Source organism: Hyla sarda, chromosome 11 (genome assembly GCF_029499605.1).
Source record: "Hyla sarda isolate aHylSar1 chromosome 11, aHylSar1.hap1, whole genome shotgun sequence".
Lineage (NCBI taxonomy): Eukaryota > Metazoa > Chordata > Amphibia > Anura > Hylidae > Hyla > Hyla sarda.
Window position 1 is genome coordinate 49,671,504 of NC_079199.1, and position 21,700 is coordinate 49,693,203.

The window sequence follows — 21,700 nt, forward strand, 5'->3', positions numbered from 1 at the left end:
ACACATACCGCATCCGCAGCGTATTTCATGCTGCAGATGCACCGACACCAGTCACTAGAGCGATTTACCTGCTGCAGCCGCGTAGTCCTGTGTGTCTGCTCATAGCAGATCTGTAGGGCTACCCGGCCACAGCTGGGAACTCGCTCTAGCGACTGGTGTTGATGCATCCGCAGCATGAAATACGCTGAGGATGCAGTACTTGTGACCCTTAAAGTTTATAGATTTAAAAAATATATAAAAAATTTAAAAGATATCAAATATCTAATGATTCTATCATAGAATTTGACAGAAGGAAGGAAAAGAAGGAGTTAGAGGAGAAAGTTGTTTGCAGATAAGGACACCTTAACTGATTGTAGGCATAACAATTTTTTAAAGAGGTTTCTAAACAAATTGTTCTCCCAGTTTTCCATATATATAATCTTAAAATACTGCAGACTTTCCAGGTTTACCCGTTGCAACTTTAGCAATTTGGTATAGGTAGAGTGAGCTGGATGATCTACAGTATTTCATATTGGGAAGCGTGGCAGCAGCTTTGGCAAATTTGTAATACACAAAAATGGCATTTCTGACCTGTTGGCGCTTACCTGGAAACTGTAAATCACAGTTATATATTGTAGTTGATTTTGAGAACAATGGGGGAATTCGTTAATAGTGGCCTACGGCCCATGCTTTATTAGATCAAAGATGTTTTGGCGGATTTGACAAGCCTGTGACAAATTCATCAAATATTGCACGTCATTTGCCGACAGTTTAGAAGCTTTTTTTTTTAGGGCTGGTAAGTGTTAGCTCACTATATAAGGTGTAAATGACAGCTCTTGCGCCATATTCACAAAAATTGTCATAAAAGTGAAAAGGGATGTATCAGTAACCACTGCAAAATGTGACCTAAAGCAGTTCACTATTTGGTTAAGGTTCAAAAGTGCTCTAAAGAAAAAGTTGCACGTAAAATATAGACTAAAAAAAATGGTCTAAAGTGTTTGATGAATTCTCCCCAATAGCTAGCACCTCTGGGTGGTGACACTTATAAGTAACTAAAAATTTATTTTGATATGTTATAGCTGATTGTATATAGAACAGCTTTCTAATAGGATTTTATAAACAAAACAAACATTTTTCATGTATTTTCATTTTGAAAATGTGGCCACTAGGGGTCTCCATAGGAGTGCCTGCCCGCAAGCTTTTGCATTGATTTCGGACTCACGCCGGCCTGGCAATGAGTCCGAAATCACAGAGCGCTGGCTGAGTACATGACGAGCGGGCAGGCGGGAGCACTGTGCTCACTCGCATACCCCGCAGGGCTCTGTACACCGAGGACAAGCAGGGCTCTGTACACCGAAGACAAGCAGGGCTCTGTACACCGAGGACAAGCAGGGCTCTGTACACCGAGGACAAGCAGGGCTCTGTACACCGAGGACAAGCAGGGCTCTGTACACCGAGGACAAGCAGGGCTCTGTACACCGAGGACAAGCAGGGCTCTGTACACCGAGGACAAGCAGGGCTCTGTACACCGAGGACAAGCAGGGCTCTGTACACCGAGGACAAGCAGGGCTCTGTACACCGAGGACAAGCAGGGCTCTGTACACCGAGGACAAGCAGGGCTCTGTACACCGAGGACAAGCAGGGCTCTGTACACCGAGGACAAGCAGGGCTCTGTACACCGAGGACAAGCAGGGCTCTGTACACTGAGGACAAGCAGGGCCCTGTACACAGGACAAGCGGGGCTCTGTGCACTGAGGACAAGCAGTGCTCTGTACACTGAGGACAAGCAGGGCTCTGCAAAGCTGGCTCACTCGGAAAACCATTGTATGTTGAAAATATTGTATGTTGAGGCCATTGTAAGTTGAGAGATCACTGTACTGTCTTTAGTATTAATTCTTCTCAATCTGGCAAACTGTCCATAAACTTATTCATTTCTTAACTGCCATTGAATCCAGGTTTTCTGTTTTTGCTTTTAGCCAGTGGGATTGTATACTAGTTGGTGATAGGTGAACTGCCGTTTTCCATCTTGTATATAGTATGTGTGACCATTCCTACCATAGAGACCAGAGGAAGCACAAGTAGTGCGAAACCGTGCTGTTGCCGTTACTAGTGTTGAGCGGCATAGGCCATATTCGAATTCGTGAATATCCGCGAATATATGAACAAACATTCGTCATATATTCGCGAATATTCGCATATTCGTAATATTCTCGTTTTATTTTCGCATACGCGGAAATTCGCGTATGCGAAAATTTGCATATACAAAATTAACATAAGCAAACATTCGCATATACGAAAATTAGCATATGCTAAATTTCACATATGCGAAAATTCGCACACCAGTCTCACACAGTAGTATTAGAGCCTTCTTTACACCACACAAGCTGGAAGCAGAGAGGGATGATCACTGTGATATGTACTGTGAAAAAAAAATACGAATATTCGTAATTACGAATATATAGCGCTATATTCGCGAATATTCGCAAATTCGCGAATATGCTATGTTCGTAAATAAAATTTGCATTGTGAATATTTGCGAGCAACACTAGCCATTACCTGTATTCCCTGTTTGTTTCCCTGCTTCTTATAGGATCAATGTGGCTTTTTCCCCCCTTATGGAGGCACTCTGAATGTAAAAAATCTGGAGCACTAAGAATAGCAGCAGGTTTTTGTCCAGCCAAATGTGCACATGCTGCTTATGGCATAAAAATACTGAATACATAGATTTATACACAAAGAAGTCTACACTGTATGATCACACTAGGGCACATAGGTAAAAACGGGATTAAACAAAGCAATCAAAGCTTTCCCTGTAATGTACTATTATTTATTATCCATTTATTGTTGTTATGTTGTATTTGGACTACACCCCCCCCCCCCCCCCCCCCCACACACACACACACCCTTATTGTCTGTGTGCAGTGGTCTGTTCCAAAACATGAAGGAATCTCAGCCAGATAGATCCAGTGGAATGGATCACTGCACATGGATAATAGGGGGGTCTGTATAGACACTGTGAAATCTGTTACTTGGCGATATTTTTTCCTTTTATATTTTCTATAAACCACACATATCTAGAAGGTGGCATGCCTACCTCTTCTCGGTTTCTAGCCCTTCTCTTCATGGGGTCATCATCACGGTTGTCATTCATATTTTGATCAAAGTCTTTTAATCCAGTTGAGCCTGGTGGAACCTTTTGATAATTTAGACTGGCCTCTGGTATATGATGAACCAGCTGAAAAAAGAATAAAATATAAAAAAAAAAAAAAACTGTACAACATTATGTGAATAATTCATACCGTAGACCCTTGTTTTCCAGTGGGCCTCCAGCTGCTGCAAAACTACAACTCCCAACATGCCCGGACAGTCAAAGGCTGTTCGGGCATGCTGGATGTTGTAGTTTTGCAACAGCTGGAGATACACAGTTTGGAAAACACTGCTGTCGACACTAAATATAATGTATTTGGTTTTCTATTTCAAATCTGTAGAAGTGATTTTTAGGTCGCCCATACATATTAGACTAAAGTTGTCTGTACCTGCTATAGAAAATAAATGTGTATGTGTATATATATATATATATATATATATATATATATATATATATATATATATACATACATACATACACACACACTTCCCTCTTCCAAATCAATTATGGAGAATTAGTCAATAAAATTGAATTTTTTTAAAAACATTTTCTACACTGATATTTCATCTATGGAGGGAACAGAGACAAGTTTGTTGATTGCTTTATCTACAGTCATTTATAGGGCCCTGTGACATACTCTTGACTCAAAGTTATCATGATGTAGAGCAAACAGAGTACTGGGGTGAAAAACAATTTATCCCCTATTAAAAGGATAGAGGATAAGTGTCTGATCACGGGGGTCTGACAGCTGGGTTCTATATACACTCTCCTCATGTATAGAGCGATCTTCGCTCCGTGCAAGGAGACCGTCAGCAAAGCAGTAGTCAACACACCCTCTCCATGTTGCTCTATGAATGAGCCAGAGATACATGAGCGCTTTAATTCCGGCTCTCCCATAGAGATGCATGGAGGGGGTGTGTCGGCCATCGCTTTGTGTGGTAGCGGAGCGCCGTGCAGGGGTCCCAGTGGTCAGACCCCCCACAACCTGACGCTTCAGAAGATAAATTATTTAGCAGCAAAGTACTCTTTTAAATGTCAAATTAGAAGACTCAAAAAGAGTTATTACAGAAATTCCCTAAAATTGGATAATGGGTCCTAGGCACACTGGTTCTGTAAATCCACATCTCTTATGTTCTACTTCTAACAGGGGATAGATGGAACAAAACCATTGATTTCTCAGGTTACAGCAGGAGAATAAAGTAACACGCCTTCCTCTAACATTTCAACTAAGTATCCACTCTATATAAAACAACAGAATAGATGTGTAAAGCATGTAAAGCACTAAGGAACATAGCCTTGGAGCAGTATATGAAATGGCAAACTTAAAAGGGAACATGTAATCATTTTCATGATGCCCGGACCAGAAGTAATCAGGGGGGTCTATGGCAGCTTCTCCTCCCCATCTGCTAGTCTTGGTTGAGTAATCATGCCTTGCTGGTTATAAAGGGAATCTATCAATCAGAGCCAGCATGGGCCGTCCCAATGACATGTGGATCGGGCTGAATGAAAATAATGACAGGTTTCCTTCAAATAAGAGGAGTACCAAATCTTAACTTTACACTGAATAAGGTTGGGAAGTGTGACTTCATATAGGTAGTCTTAGGAGTATGATGAGGACTAGTGTTAATGGTGATCAATGTGTTTTCTACCATTTAGAACCAAAGTATATTGAAAGTTTGGATGAATTGTATTTTTTCTTTTTTTGATAAGTTAATTAAAAACCAACATAACAGCCTTCACAGCTCCAACAAGGACTGACTCCAAGCTATCCCAGAATTCTGAATGAGAAATTAAATGCATATATTTCCTGTCAACTTTATCTTCTAAAATCTTTGGAAACCTGGGGCCCAACCATTGTTGTATACTAGCTGTAGTAGCCATTATACGGATTCCTATCCCTTTGCAACCTAAAGCTCTTAAAAGAAGAAAATAACTTAAGGACTCATGGTGACTCGCTTGGATAAATAGTGTCCAAATGGAGGCAATACACGACACCGCCCATGGAAAAAAGAGTGGTTGTTAATACCATGTTTTTACATTTGTCAGGATATAAAAACACCATTTAGCACTGTAATTTTAGAATATCAGCATAAATGCATTGAACTGCACTGTGCATCTAGATATCTCATAAATGACCCTTCAATGAGCCCTCAAAACTGTTGAAAGTCTTGTATAGGGGATTGAGAGAGGAGTAAAAACATTGACAACGCAAGGGTCAAGCAGTCAGACATTGTTCAGAGTTCATACCCTCAACCTTGAGTGAAAGTTTAAGTGGCCTCCTGATTGGACAATAAAGCTGTCATTCAGAGTTGAGAAGAGAGGCCGGGGAGGTTTTCAGTGAACAGAGCAGTGGAGGATGGAGGGTCATATCCTGGGCACTTGGGATAGTGGTGCGAGGGACACTGAAAGACATCTCGGTCACGCAACATGTATTTTTGCTCCTTTCTCCTGTATATTCCCTTTAAAAGGAGTACTCCGGTGAAAAACTATTTTTTTTTTAAATTAACTGGTGCCAGAACGTTAAACAGATTTGCAAATTACTTCTATTTAAAATCTTAATCCTTCCAGTACTTATCAGCTGCTGTATGCCCCAGAGTTCTTTTCTTTTTAAATTAATTTTTCTGTCTGACCACAGTGCTCTCTGCTGACACCTCTGTCTGTCTGAGGAACTGTCCAGAGCAGGAGAAAATCCCCATAGCAAACCTCTCCTGCTCTGGACAGTTCCTGACATGGACAGGGGTGTCAGCAGAGAGAACTGGGGTCAGACAGAAAATAAAGTTAAATAGAAAATAATGTACCCTGGAGCATACAGCAGCTGAAAAGTACTGGAAGGGTTAATATTTTTAAATAAAAGTAATTTACAAATCTGTATAACTTTCTGACACCAGTTGATTTAAAAAAAAATGTTTTTCACCGTTTTATTATTTTAAGAAATTCAATAACAATGCAAAAAATATCAATCTAAACACAAAATAATACAGTCATGCACCTGTGATGTGTATGGCCTTTGTGAGGTTCTTTTAAGAATCTGTGTTAAGAAAGAAAGAAAAAAAAGAGAAAATCATGGATGTAAGAATAAATGAAAGTCAATGAAAATGGTCCATTGATAATTCAACGCAAAATAAGGTTTTTCCACATTATCATATTGTTGATTATCAAACGTGAAAGTGACAACTAATAACTATCTATGAAGGTGTTGTTTCTTAGTCATATGAGAACTGGAATACAATTTTAAGGGAACCTATCACCATTTTCATGCTGCCCAAATCACAAGTCATCCAGGAGATCCCTGGTGGCTTCTGCCTGCCCCACCAGCCTTGACTAAACTCTCCTTATACCCAAACAGGAAGTAATCTATCCATCAATCAAGACCGGTGCAGAATGCAGAAGTTGCCAGGGACCACCCGATGACTTGTGGTTCAGGCAGCAAGAAAGTGACAACAGGTTCTCTTGAAAGATACTAGACATCATTCTTACTGCTTCTATTAAAAGGGAAACACCCAATTATCATTCTCCCCATGAGTGACTGCACTGAATCTCTATTTGCTGCCAGTGCATATTGATGGTGGCATTAGTTGGTGCACAGAACCATATAGGGAGTAATTATAGGGGATGCAGATATATATTTGCCTGAGGCATCCCAATAGGTACTTATTTCCCCATGGATGAATATCAGTGCAATAAATGGGGAATCATAGTCAGGGAGCCCTGCTAAAGACTTTGCATAGTGAACAAAGAAATTTCAAGTTACCTTTTGGGGGCATTGCTTAAAGAGTACCGGTCACCAAAATAAACTTTTAATATATTGCTCCTTATGTAATTATAAGACACTTTTCTAGTTACTTGCTGTTAAAGTTTTCAACCATTATATGTTTTTAATGTGATAAAAAAAAAACAGCCACTAGGTGGCTCTGTTCTGTTCCCTGCACAAGTGAAAGAGTTAGTTTGGTCTCCTCCCAGCCTGGCAGGAGACCAAACTCAGGAAATGTGTATGGGGCATGGTGAGGCACAGCTCTCGCAGGCTTCAGTCACATTGTGCCTGCTGGGTAACGCCCACTTTCTCTTGCCGGGAGCTCCCACAATGTAAGCAAGAGGAAAGGTATGATACAGAGCTTTTTAAAGCTCTGAACATTTTTTTAAGGGCAGGAGGGGTGTTAGGCGTAGTTAGGGAATATTATTTGAGTTAGTTTAGAAAATATGGTTTAATGACAGGTACTCTTTAAGGAATGATAGCCAATATTCCTATTACTTGTTAAAAAGAGCTTACAGACAATATGTATGATGAACATGACAAAGTATGATTAACAACAGATAAAGACTAAACAAATAATAAAGAAAGAAGAAGTGAGCTATGGTGACCATCTTTTTCTGGATCAAGAAGAGCTTCCTGGTTCTGAGTTGGGTAAATCTAAGATGAACACGAATCTAAAAAAATATCGGCCATCAATTCACTTAGTCTTGTAAAAGTTTCATTTTCTAAGTTTTCCAATACTTCTGAGAAGTACAGAACGAGACTTTAGACTGTCCCATTCTAGACTTTCCCCGCAAAGTAATTGTGTCACTTCAACACTACTTTTACAAGACTAAATAATCAACGTCCCATTAACCATTCATTAGATATAAGTTCTGTGTATCTATCACATCTGGTATCAAGGGTGTGAGAGAATAAACATAAATCTTAGGCACGCTGCCAATGTTATACATAGTTATAAAATAGTGATCATGGCCTATTTTAGGTGAATTCTGTACCTCTGTGTTTGAGGTCTATTCTCATTAATTCAGAGTTAATCAAAAAATATATATAAATAAAACTGTGAATAGCAGTAAATGGTTCCTTCTGGAGGTAGTATGTGGTGGCACGCTGCCTATTTGGTTGATAAAGATGGCTTTGCTGTGTATGAGCCTATGTCATAAAAAAAAAAGGGCCATTTCCAAGCAAACAGTCCATGACTGAAATAACACATTGCGTATTGGTCAAAATTTTTTGCCAAAACAGGCATAAAACCGCCACAGAGAAAAACTATAATGGAAACATTTGCACCTTTTTCTGTATTTTGGAAGCACTACAGGTTTTAGCTGACAAAATGAGCTCCATATATAAGGAGGGTGTAAGGCTCTACATGATGGTAGAAAACACTACTATTATCTTACAACACTCATCACACCTACAAACAATTGCATAAAGTAGATGCAAGTTAATGAAAGCTATGACTTGTATGGGAATATATTATATATAATGATTCAGCTATTTTTACAGGACCTTTAAATAAAATCTATTATTTGCAGCTCATTCTGCAACTGGCAGCCGGACATGTCACGTGTGGTTTCACTAGACGAAACATAGTATTAAAATAGCCATGACATGCAGGGTGTAGTCGGCACACAGGAACGGTAAGCTATAATTCTAGTATACATGAACACACCGCTGTGCCCATGACTCATTCTGCTGGCACGTTGCAGTTTACTATGGGAAAGAATTAGACATTTTTTTCCCCATTATTCTGCTCTTCAACAGAAAAATGTGTGATGACCTTATAAGTGTTGACCTCCCCCAACTTCAGTAACAAGCAAAACTTAGAGGCAAGAACTGTCAATTAGGTTTTCCGAGCCCCCATTCTTTTAATTATACAGGGATTTCAGCTAGGTCTACTTTTTTAGCAATGAGACACCCTTTCTTTGGTGGGTACCGAAATCTCATTGGAATAAGTATTGCTGATAGAAGGTCCCTGTGCAAGAAGAGTATTGATCATTTGTATTCTTCTCATTCATTGTATGAGAGCGAGGTCCTGGTTATAGACCACCTCCTTGAAAATCCTTCACCAGTGAACTAGTTCACCAGCAATTGCGAGCCATAAAATCTGCTGCATACTCTATTACAGTGTTTACCAGTGTGCCACCACCTGTTTTCCTTTTTAGGGTATGTTCACACCACGGAATTGCGCTTCTGAATTTTGCTGTATGAACCATAACATCAGTGTGATTGGGCCTGCCATGGACCCATTCGCACTGCAAAATTTCAATGGCAGAAAATTCCGAGGCTGCAATTGATCCGGCAGATGAATGAACATGTTCATTATTTTGGTAGAATTAAACGTGGACTGCATTCCCATCAATGCAATGCCACGTCACATGAGGCCGGCCCGGTGGTCGCCTGTAATCAGACCCGGAGCGAACCAGCTCCGGGGACTGATTATAAATGGGGTGCCAGGTGCAAGATCACGGGGGTCCCCAGCGGCGGGACTCCCGCGATCAGGCATCTTATCTCCTATCCTTTGGATAGGGGAAAAGATATGTAAGCACCGGAGAACCCCTTTAAGTATTAATAACTCTGGGATGCTTTTACTTATGAATTTGATTAGAGATAGTTTTTTCATGGCATATTCTACTTTAACATAGTAGTAAATTTTGGTCGATACTTGCATAATTTCTTGGTGAAAAATTCCAAAATTTCATGAAAAATTAAAAAATTTTGCATTTTTCTAACTTTGAAGCTCTCTGCTTGTAAGGAAAATAGACATTCCAAATACATTTTATATACAATATGTCTACTTTATGTTGGCATCATAAAGTTGATATTTTTACTTTTGGAAGACATGAGAGGGCTTCAAAGCCCTGCACGATTTGTATCCCCATTTCTCTCGAGTAAGGAAATAACTCATATGTGTATGTAAAGTGTTCAGTGGGTGCAGTAGAGGGCTCAGAAGGGAAGGAACAACAATGGGATTTTGGAGAGTGAATTTTGCTGAAATGGTTTTGGGGGGGGGCATGTCACATTTAGGAAGCCCCTATGGTTCCATAACAGCAAAAAAAAAAAAAAAAAAAAACACATACTATTTTGGAAATAACACCCCTCAAAGAACGTAACAAGCAGTACAGTGAGCCTTAACACCCCACAGGTGATTGACGTCGGATTAAAGTCGGATATGTAAATGAAAAAAAAAATTTTTCACTAAAGTGCAGTTTTTTCCCCAAATTTTAAATTTTTACAAAGGGTAATGGGAGAAAAGGTCTCCCAAAATTTGTAACCCCATCTCTTCTGAACATGGAAATACCCCATGTTAGGATGTAAAATGCTCTGTGGGCGAACTACAATGTTCAGAATAGAAGGAGTCATATTTGGCTTTTGAAAAGCAAATTTTGCTGAAATGGTTTTTGGGGAGCATGTCGCATTTAGGAAACCCCTATGGTGCCAGCACCGCAAACAAAAATAAAACCACATGGCCTATTTTGGAAACAAAACCCCTCAAGGAACGTAACAAGGGGTACAGTGAGCCTTAACATCCCACAGGTGTTTGACGACTTTTTGTTAAAGTCGGATGTGTAAATGAAAAAAATATTTTTTTTTCACTAAAATGCAGATTATTCCCAAAATGTTTAATTTTTATAAGGGGTAATAGGAGAAAATGCCCCCCAAAATGTTTAACCCCATTTCTTCTGAGTATGGAAATATGTGGATGTAAAGTGCTCTGCGGGCAAACTACAATGCTCAGAAGAGGAGGATCACCAGTAAGCTTTTGGAGAGAGAATGTTTGGAATGGAAGTCAGGGGCCATGTGCATTTAGAAAGCCCCCTGTGGTGCCAGAACAGTGGACCCTCCCACATGTGACCCCATTTTGGAAACTACCCCCCTCACAGAATTTAATAAGGGGTGCAGTGAGTATTTACACCACATTGGAGTTTGACAGATCTTTTGAACAGTGGGCTGTGCAAATTAAAAATTACATTTTTCATTTTCCGTCAGACACCTGTGGGGTGTAAATGGTCAATGTACTCCTTATTACATTACGTGAGGGGTGTAGTTTCCAAAATGGGGTACCATGTGGGGGGGGGTCCATTGTTCTGGCACTATGGGGGCTTTGTAAACCGACTTCAATTGAATTGAAGCGACTTCAATTCTGGACAAATTTTGTCTCCAAAAGCCCAATGGCGCACACTCTCTTCTGAGCATTGTAGTGCGACAGCAGAGCACTTTACATCCACATATGGGGTATGTTCTTACAAATTTTGGGGGCTTTTTGTCCTAGTTTTCCCTTGTGAAAATGAAAAATTTAGCGTGACTCCAGCATTTTAGTTTAAAAAAAATATATATTTTCCCATCCAACGTTAACAAAAATTTGTCACCTGTGGGGTGTTAAGGCTCACTAAACCCCTTGTTACGTTCCGTGAGGGGTACAGTTTGCAAAATGGGGTCACACGTGGGTATTTATTAATTTTTTGCATTTATGTCAGAACTGCTGTAAAATCAGTCACCCCTGTGAAAATCACCAATTTAGGCCTCAAATGTACATAGTACGCTCTCACTCCTGAGCCTTGTGCGTCCGCAGAGCATTTTACGCCCACATATGGGGTATTTCCATAAATTGTGTTCCAAATTTTGGGGGTCTTTTTTTCCTTTTACCTCTTGTGAAAATAAAAAAGTATGGGGCAACCCCAGCATGTTAGTGTAAATGTTAAAAATTTTTTACACTAAAAGGTTGGTGTAGACCCATCATTTTCCTTTTCATAAGGGGTAAAAGGAGAAAAATCCCCCCAAAATTTGTAGTGCAATTGCTCCCGAATGTACGGAAATACCCCATATGTGGCCCTAAACTGTTTCCTTGAAATATGACAGGGCTCCGAAGTGAGAGAGTGCCTTGCGCATTTGAGGACTAAATTAGGGATTGCATAGGGGTGGACATAGGGGTATTCTAAGCCAGTGATTCCCAAAAAGGGTGCCTCAGGCTGTTGCTAAAATCCCAGCATGCCTGGACACTCAGTAGCTGTCCAGAAATGCTGGGAGTTGTTGTTTTGCAACAGCTGGAGCCTCCATCTTGGAAACACTGCCATACGATAAGTTTTTATTTTTGTTGGGGGGGGGGGGCAGTGTAAGGTGGTGTATATGTAGTATTTTACCCTTTATTATGTGTTAGTGTAGTGTAATGTAGTGTTTTTAGGGTACATTCACACAGGCGTGGGTTTACGGTGAGTTTCCCGCTAGCAGTTTGCGCTGCCGCAGAAAATTTGCCGCAACTCAAACTTGAAGCAGGAAACTCACTGTAAACCCCCCTGTGTGAATGTAAAGCTTTGGACATTGGACATTATGGGACTGCTTCCTGTTCCAGCAATTTAGTTCGGTCTACTTCCTAAATGTATCATTTTTTTTCCTCGACTCATAAATGCAGTAGACCACGCTTTCCCCACAAAGAAAAGTACATTTCCTAAAAACAGACCATACATAGGTCACTAGTGGACTAGGTTGGTATATTGAAGTTAAGGGTCCACCGCAGTATATGTTGGCATACCTTTTGCCTGTATACCGGCAATGTGGAGCCTAAGCGTGGTATGAGCCCAGCTGTAAAGGGGTTGTTCAATTCTTTTTGGAAAAATCCTCCAAAATCAAAGGAATGCCATGATATTGTGAAAATCAATAATCATCTGTAATCTGCAATGGATTCCAGTTGAGGGTTTTCAGTCACCCCCCCAAAAAAAAAAAAGTGCAAGTGCATAAATGAAGGAATAAAATACATACACACATGAACACGGAGCACTGTAGGGGTGTAAAATTGTCAACTTTATACCTAGACACAGATTACATTCCTGCAACCATATCTTAACAAGTATTGCTCTTAAACCTGATAATCCCATATGCAATCCTAAAGCACATTCCACAGATTCCATACCTTTACCTTCATACATGCAAAGAATTAACACTGTGAGGGACAGCAGTCACAAATATTGAATAAGAAAATTCTCACCTCTTCTCTTGTGGATATGATAGAGGCTGGTGTGTTTGGTACAGAACTTATAGAGGTGCTGTGTCCTGTTCCTGAAGAGCTCTGAGAATCCCCATCTCCAGCCACATCATGTATCTCTTTAGCCAAGCTCGCCACATCATTTACCAGGGTTTGACTCAACCTTTGGGGAAACAAAAAAAAGATAAAAAAAAGTTTTAGCCATGTATTATAATATCTCATGATGAATGAGAAGTGATAAAAATGAAATGACCTGATGTGTGATGCACTGCTTAATCTGCGGTCAATCTCTGTCTCTTTACTTCATGCCAAGTACTATGGCACCATCATCACCAATATTTTTTATTTTTTTTTAAATAGACTTTGTTGATCATTACTGTCCCATTGCTGGTACATCGTGCACATGAGGTCATGCATGGTCATCACTTCATCACAATTAGTATAGTTTTAGCCTGGGTCAGATCACAGAACCCCATAGCTTTAAATGGGTACTCCGGTGGAAAACACTTTTTTTTAAATCAACTGGTGCCAGAAAGTTAAACAGATTTGTAAATGACCTCTATATTAAAACATCTTTACCATTACAGTACTTTTTAGCAGCTCTATGCTACAGAGGAAATTATTTTCTTTTAGAATTTTCTTTTTTGTCTTGTCCACAGTGCTCTCTGATGACACCTCTGTCCGTGTCAGGAACTGTCCAGAGCAGCATAGGTTTGCAATGGTGATTTTCTGTTCTGGACAATTCCTGATACAAGCATCAGGTGTCAGCAGAGAACACTGTGGACAAGACAAAAAAGAAAATTCAAAAAGAATTTCCTCTGTAGCATACAGCTGCTAAAACATACTGGAATGGTAAAGATTTTTTAATAGAAGTCATTTACAAATCTGTTTAACTTTCTGGCACCAGTTGATTTAAAATAAAAGGTTTTCCACCGGAATACCCCTTTAAGTACCACCAGGTATGCTTATGACACTCAAATCTACCTCTCCGGTTCAGATGTCACCTGCCTCCTATCCAGGATCCCAGAGTGTCTGTCAACTATATCTTCCTTCTTCTCCTGCCGCCTCCTAAAACTCAACATGGAGAAAACGGAATTCATTATCTTTCCCTCATCTCTTTCCACCCTCCTTACCGGATCTATCAATCATGGTCAACAACTTCACTCTCTCCCCGGTCCCACAATTCCATTGCTTTGGGGTCACCATCGATTCTGGGGTCACCATCGATTCTGCACTCTTTCAAACCACACGTTCAGATTCTTACCACCTTCTGCCACCTTCACCCCAAAAACATTTCTTGAATACTCTCATTCCTCAACTATGACTTAACTAAACTACTGGTACATGCCGTAATCAACTCTGCTGGCTGACTAATACACCTGTCTCCTCGTTTTTCCTGTGCCTCTCCCCTTTGCCAATCCCATTACTTGTTACCAATTGCCCAACAAATTCAGTTTAAACTTTTCACCATGACATTCAAGCCATCTACAACCTGTTCCATCTATACATCTCTGACCTAATCTCCCTAAACTGCCCCTCACATAACCTCTGGTCATCTCAAGGGCTCCACCTGTGCTCGCCCTTGGGCCACACCTCACACAACCATCTCTAAGACTTCTCCTGTGTTTCTCCCATACACTGGAACTCATTAGCACAACATATTCAGCTCTCACCTGTCATCGAGACTTTCAACAGCAACCTGCAACCTACACTAACCCTGCTGGCACTGCACCGTGGGCAATGGCTCCCCTAATGCCTCAAAGATGACCAGCTGTCATCCTCTCTTAAACCCCCCCCCAGTGTAGACAGTAAGCCCTCTCTTCCCCTATATCAGTCTGTCATTTACTGTCTCATGTTCACTGTACTTGCATCTGTGTTAGGCATTTTACCCTTATGAAATATCAGGGGTGATATAAAACAAATAATTATTATTATCAGCACTGAGACTAGCCCTACTAAGTACTGGTTTAGGGAGTCCCAAATATTGGATCCCAAAAATATAGCTCAAATTATAGATCAGTTAAAGAATAAACTGTTTTAAAGGTAAACTGTTTTATCAATCGTGGTTCATAGACATTACAGTGATCCCTCAGGTTACAATATTTATATAACCAATGGACATTTACTGAACTATTGTAACTGGTAGCCACAGTAATAAACAAAGCCACAGATATTGACGATATGTGGCACACATGTTTGAACCATTTCACTGGTAAAACCCATGTATTACAATTACTCTGGGCATACGTCAATTGGCTGTCAAGCATCACCTCTCAACAATAAGGTATGTACATGTTTTGCATATTATACAAGAGAATGAAGAAGCTTCTGTACTCAACATGCAAAGTAATTAATTGCTGCCAGCAGCTGTTTCTAACTTTGATATGTAAGGACTTGTTTTATCTGTATTAGTTATTTGCTGATTTAAGTTTAATAATCATTTTTCCTTATATTGGAGTGGAAGTATAAAGGCCTCTTCAAACTGGTTGTGATGGCAAAAAAATTTTCATTTTAATTGCCTGAAACACCTGGTGGTATGGGGTGTGTATACTATAGTTGTATGGACTGTTTGGGATTATTTTTTTCTTTTGTTGCAAATCATAGCCATAAAAATACTCTCAGCCATAATGAGTGTAAAAATATGTCCATATTGCATGTGTGAATCCGGCCTTAGAAAATAACCCACCTAAAAGACTTCCCAATATGAGATCAACATCTATAAAAGGTAATGGGAATCTATAATTAATATAGATATTTCTCTTTAAATTAGGGCAATATTATATATATCTATATATATATATATATCTATATATATCTATATATATATAGTAGAAAAGACCGCAGCACACACGATGTAGTCCAATGTAGCAAAGTGGATTTATTCCATAAAACAGCAAGCAAACAGAAAGTTACGTTTCGGTAGTCTCACACCACAATCTTCAGGTGGTGTGAGACTACCGAAACATAGCTTTCTGTTTGCTTGCTGTTTTATGGAATAAATCCACTTTTCTACATTGGACTACATCTTGTGTGCTGTTGTCTTTTCTACTACTACCTAAAGTTGGGGCTCCTAACCAGTACCCCTGTGACGGCGTGCACATTTTATATATATTTTTTCTATCTATACGGATGTGCTGCTTTTTTTGCTTAACTTAAATATATATATTGGCACTGCTTTCAGTTTGTCGATCGGAATCATGTGAGTCAGTTGATAAAAAATCTCCTTTTGCAACACTTACCGTAAAATCGCTTTCTCGAAGGATCCATTGGGGGACACAGACCATGGGTGTATGCTGCTGTCTCTAGGAGGTATGACACTATGGCAACAAAAAAAGTCGGCTCCTCCCAGCAGGATATACCCACCTCCAGGCCCTGAGCTAATCAGTTTAGTACCAGCGCAATAGGAGAGGACCGACAGGTCAAGGAAAAAACACGAACTGTCCGAGAACCAGAAGAAAAAATATAACTGAACACACCCTCGGACAGAAAACCAAAGAGAAACCCAAAAGGGTGGGAGCTGTGTCCCCCAATGGATCCTTTGAGAAAGAGATTTTAAGGTAAGTGTTAAAAAATCTGATTTTCTCTATCGGCTCCATTGGGGGACACAGACCGTGGGACGTACCAAAGCCGTCCCTTGGGTGGGCAGATAATCAGTTAGGTAGACGGCTGTTCCACTGCCGCCTGCAGCACTTTACGGCCCAGACTACCATCAGCCGATGCGAAGGTATGAACCCGGTAGAACCTCGAGAAAGTGTGCAAAGACGACCAAGTAGCCGCCTTGCAAATCTGCGAGGCCGAGGCCTTGTTCTGGAGAGCCCAGGATGCCCCAACAGAACGGGTAGAATGAGCCACAACCCTGAAGGGAGGAACCTTCCCCCTACAGCGATAGGCTTCCGAAATGGCAGACCGGATCCACTGAGAAATGGTGGCCTTGGAAGCAGGTTGTCCCTTGCGACGACCTTCCGTAAGGACGAAAAAGGAATCACACTGACGAAACGAAGAAGTGATAGAGAGGTAAGACCTAACAGCCCGAACCACATCCAGTTTGTGGAGTAAATGCTCCTTACGATGAGAAGGAGCGGGACAGAAGGACGGAAGAACAATGTCCTCATTGAGATGAAAGGCCGAAACAACCTTAGGCAAAAAGGAAGGATCTGGCCAGAAGACAACCTTGTCCTGATGAATCACCAGAAACGGAGAACGGAAGAAGAGAGCTGCCAATTCAGACACTCTCCGAATGGAGGTGATAGCAACAAGAAACGCCACTTTTCAAGAAAGGAGGCGCAGGGACACCTCCCTAAGGGGTTCAAAAGGTTCACCTTGGAGGACCCCCAGAACCAGATTCAAGTCCCAAGGGGGAGAAGGTGACTGATAAGGAGGGGAAGCATGCGCCACTCCTTGAAGAAAGGTCCGGACATGAGAATTAGAAGCCAGAGGACGCTGGAAAAGAATAGAAAGGGACGAAACCTGACACGTGTTTCGGGGGAGCCACCCCCTTCCTCAGATCAGTGACTGATCTGAGGAAGGGGGTGGCTCCCCCGAAATGTGTCATCTGTGTACTTCATTGTCCTCTTATGCTCTAATAAACCACTCCGGTGTTTTTTACCAATACCTCTGGTTGGCATCTACATTACTCTGGAACTAGCAGCGCCTCTGTAGGGGTCAAATTTTCCTTCTTCGCCTCCTAGGAAGGAGCGGAAGGGGAGGAAACAGATAGGGCAGAGCAAACCCTATCCAAGGAATCACTAGGGCGTCCACAGCTAGCGCCAGGGGGTCCCGGGACTTCGCCACAAACGGAAGGATCTTCCGATTGTGCCGAGACGCGAAGAGGTCCACGTCTGGAATGCCCCAGATGTCGCAGATCTGGGCGAAGACCTCCGGATGCAAAGACCACTCGCCGGGGTCAGCCGTGGACCGGCTGAGGAAGTCCGCTTCCCAGTTGCACACGCCCGGAATGTGAATCGCCGAAATGGCCGGAAACTTGTTTTCCGCCCAGATGAGAATCTTCATCACCTCGGCCATGACTGGCGAGATACGAGTGCCGCCTTGCCGATTTATGTACGCCACGGCCGTGGCGTTGTCCGACTGGACGCGGACAGGGCGGGGCTGAAACAGGGACTCCCAATGAAGAAGGTAAAGAAGAATCGCCCTCAGTTCCAAGATGTTTATCGGAAGAAGAGCTTCCCGGGGAGACCAGAGGCCTTGAACCGTCCAGTCCCTGAACACACCGCCCCAGCCTGACAGACTGGCATCAGTTGTAACCACCTGCCAGTGGAGGGGTAGAAATGATCGTCCCTGAAGAAGAAGGGGGGAGCGGAGCCACCAGAGCAGAGACTGAAGTATCCGACAAGGGAGAGCAATCTTGCGATCAAGAGACAGAGGAGATCTGTCCCATCGAGAGAGAATCGCCAGTTGAAGGGGAGGGTAATGAAACTGGGCAAAGGGTACAGCCTCCATGGCCGCTGCCATCCGACCCAAGACTTCCATGCAAACGCGGATGGAAACTGGGACCTGGGCCCGAAGGGAGCAGACTCCTGACAGGAGAGTCAGACGTTTGTCCGGCGGAAGGCAAATCCGGGCAGAGGCCGTGTTGAATTGAAGTCCCAGGAAGATCAGAGACTGAGTGGGAGAAAGGACAGACTTGTCCCTGTTTACCATCCACCCGAAGCGATCCAGGGTCTGGAGGGTGAGATCCACATTCTCCAGGGTCTGGACTCTGGTGGGAGCCTTGATGAGAAGGTCGTCTAGGTAAGGGATTACTGAGACTCCCCTCGACCGCAAAAGGGCTATCACTGGCGCAAGGATCTTGGTAAAGACCCGAGGAGCAGTGGCCAGACCAAAGGGGAGGGCTACGAATTGAAAATGCCCCTCTGGAACCACAAAACGGAGGTACCGTTGATGGCCAGGAAATATTGGAACATGGAGGTAGGCATCTTTGATGTCCAGCGAAGAAAGAAATTCCCCTTGTTCCATGGATGCCACTACCGAACGGAGGAATTCCATTCAAAAGTGGCGGATGAGAAGAGGACAGTTGAGACGCTTGAGGTCCAGGTTTGGCCGCACCGAACCGCCCTTCTTGGGAACCACAAAAATATTGGAATAGAAACCCCGAAAACGTTCCCTTGGAGGAACGGGGACAATAACTCCCTGGAGAAGCAGGGACCGGAGATCCCTCTGAAACTGCTTCACCAGAGGAGACCGGGGAGCCCGGGACTGAAAAAAACGATCCCTCGGGAGGGAGGCAAACTCGATTCGGTATCCGTCGGACACCACGTCCCTGACCCAAGAGTCCTGAATGTGTGTGGTCCAGATGTCTCGAAAAAATAAGAGACAACCTCCCACCCAAGAAAAATCTGCGGGTGGGGGCATCACTTCATGCGGAAGTGGGTTTGCGGTTGCCCGATTTGGCCGCAAAACGGCCGGAACAGTTGGTGTCCAACTTCCAAGATGGGCGTGCCCGGAACGAGGGAGCCTTCTTGTCCCGCGAAGGCGCCTGCCCCGACCCCTTATTGGGGCCAAAAGTCCGAAAGGACCGAAAGGAAGATGACTTCCTCTGGGAAGTAGAGCGAGCCTTATTTTGAGGCAACAAGGAACTCTTACCCCCCGTCGCCTCGGAAATATTCTCATCAAGTCGCTTGCCAAAAAGACGGGCACCAGTAAAAGGAAGCTCGGTGAGAGAGACCTTTTTTAAGCGGCATCCGCATCCCAAGCCTTAAGCCACATGGAACGGCAGATGGCCGCTAGGTGACCCACAGCAAAGGCAGCACAACGGGCTGACTGCATAGCAGACAGATCCTCTGGGGGGATCCCACCTGGATACCCTGACGGATCTTTGAGCACCACAACAATAGGGCTTTGGACACCCAAGCCGAGGCGAAGGTGGGAAGAAGAGAAGAGCCTGCTGCTTCAGAGGCAAACTCCGCTAAGGACTCCACCTTCTTGTCCGTCGGGTCCTTAAAAGCAGGCGCATCTGCCAGTGGCAGTGTGGTAGCCTTAGAGAGGCGGGAAATTGGTGGATCCACCGAGGGAGGAGAAACCACCTTAGAAACAAGGTCCTTGTCGAATGGGTAACGCACCTGAACCACCTTCATTCCCGGGAACCTCTTGTCTGGATGTTTCCATGCAGATTCCAGAAGGGTGTCAAATTCAGCGTGAGAGCTGAACCTTTGAGGTGCCAGTTTAGCACGATGAAAGGATACTTCAGGAGTCACGTCCGAAGATCCTGGGTCCTCTAAGTGAAAGGTGTCTCTTATGGCCGCAACCAATGAGTAAACCGTTTCAACTGAATCCAAGCGGTCCTCAGAGTCAGATGCAGATTCGAATGCCTCATCCGCCAGTTCACCAGGAGAATGTGAACGAGTGGAGGCAGCCCTGGAGGGGGACACCCTGACCGGATACGCGGCTCTGGCGAGGCAGAGTGGCGACTGCGGGAACGTCCTCTGGAGGAGTGATGTTTGTGACCAGACCCGGAGGGGCAGGACCCACGAGGGGAGCGCCCATGTCTAAGTGAAGACTCAGTGGAAGAGTCAGATGATGCCCCCTTAGTACGCTTTTGAGAGCGTGAGGTATGTGAAGAGGAGCGGGTCCCTTTAGAGGGGCGGCGCAGGGCAGACTTCTTCAAGGCAGATACCACGTCACAGGAGGCCTCAGCCACCGAACGGGGGACTTGAGTCAAGTCAGCCATTTAGTGGGATAGGGAAGAAACCCAGGCTAAAGGGGGGCTGAATCCACCAGAACTGAAAGAGCATCCGGGGGTACCATGGGGTCTGGGGCAGCAGAGGAGCAGGCAGAGCAAGTGGGTTCAGCAGAACCAGTCATTTTGGGATTACAGTTCTTACAGACAAAATAGGAAACTAATGCTCCAGTTGTCTGTTTAGAGGGAGGAACAGTTCTGGGTACGGACATAATGAAAAAAGAACTCTCTCACCCAAGTCAGTGTCCCCTGTGGCAGCTGCTGTGAGGAGAACTCCGCTCTGAGTGAAAGAGAGGGAGAAACAGGCCAGCCAATAGCCATAGAGGGGCGTGCCTGGAGCAGGGGCACTGTCTAATTGGCCTCTGCCCCCGAAAATTGCGCGCACGGCGCTGATTGGAGGGCGATTCGCGCCCCCAGTAAGCTCCGGTGGCCCTGTGGGCGTAGCTATAGCGACCCGGCCACCGTGAAGAAGAATAGGAATGGCACCTGCTCCGTGCCCCGGGCGCACATGTCAGTCGCGTCTGCGCCCGCGGGGAAGTGAGAGGGCGATACACAAGTCCGCCGGCAGCTGTCTGCTGCCGAAAGTAAGTCGGCGCTCCGTGCGCCGAACAGTACAAACGCCGCGGCTGTCAGCCGCATAGTAAGCGCTGCGGCTGACAGCCACATAGTATAAAAATACACACACACGTAGTTAAAATAAAGTAATAAGGTAACCCCTTCCTGCCCAAAATGCCATTGCTCGTCCCTGCTTGAATAAAGATAGAGCCCCAATACAGGCCAGCCCCTTAGATCCTGAAAGGTGGGCCAAAAAATTAGGGTCTCCAGAGGTTGCAAGTCAGCACCTAAAGGAAGAAAAAAAATATACTCACCTGGTCAGAAGAACTTACCTAATGGAGTCTTCTGTGAAGTCTTCAGTCAGCCTTCTGTTACCTGCATATCGCCGAGGTACCATGTGCGAGCGAGGCGAGCAGGGAAATAGGGGGAACCGGACCCATGATGTACAACCCCAGGCGCTGACCGTTGGCGAGAGGGGGTTAACAGCGCATAAACGCAATGTCTGTGCCCCCTCAATCGCAATGGGGAAACAGTGAGCCGCAGTTCCTGAGTCCCCACCTGAAAACGTGAAAGAAAAAGGAATAAAAAACACAT

The 21,700-nt window shown here is 43.5% G+C and overlaps 1 protein-coding gene across 16 annotated transcripts in view; it reads right to left on the reverse strand.

Annotated features, from left to right (window-relative positions):
- The window catches only part of CEP170B (centrosomal protein 170B), a 162,604-nt gene that overhangs the window by 9,422 nt on the left and 131,482 nt on the right, over window positions 1-21,700 (reverse strand). For 7 of the 16 annotated variants that reach the window (XM_056546565.1, XM_056546564.1, XM_056546566.1 and 4 more), the window contains exons 14-17: window positions 13,843-13,932; window positions 12,862-13,021; window positions 6,117-6,155; window positions 3,074-3,214 (exon numbers count right to left, since the gene is read on the reverse strand). In XM_056546565.1, the coding sequence (XP_056402540.1) occupies window positions 3,074-3,214; window positions 6,117-6,155; window positions 12,862-13,021; window positions 13,843-13,932 (430 nt within the window). The remainder of the gene's footprint in view (window positions 1-3,073; window positions 3,215-6,116; window positions 6,156-12,861; window positions 13,022-13,842; window positions 13,933-21,700) is intronic. The other 9 variants (XM_056546575.1, XM_056546577.1, XM_056546573.1 and 6 more) reach the window with 6 other exon arrangements.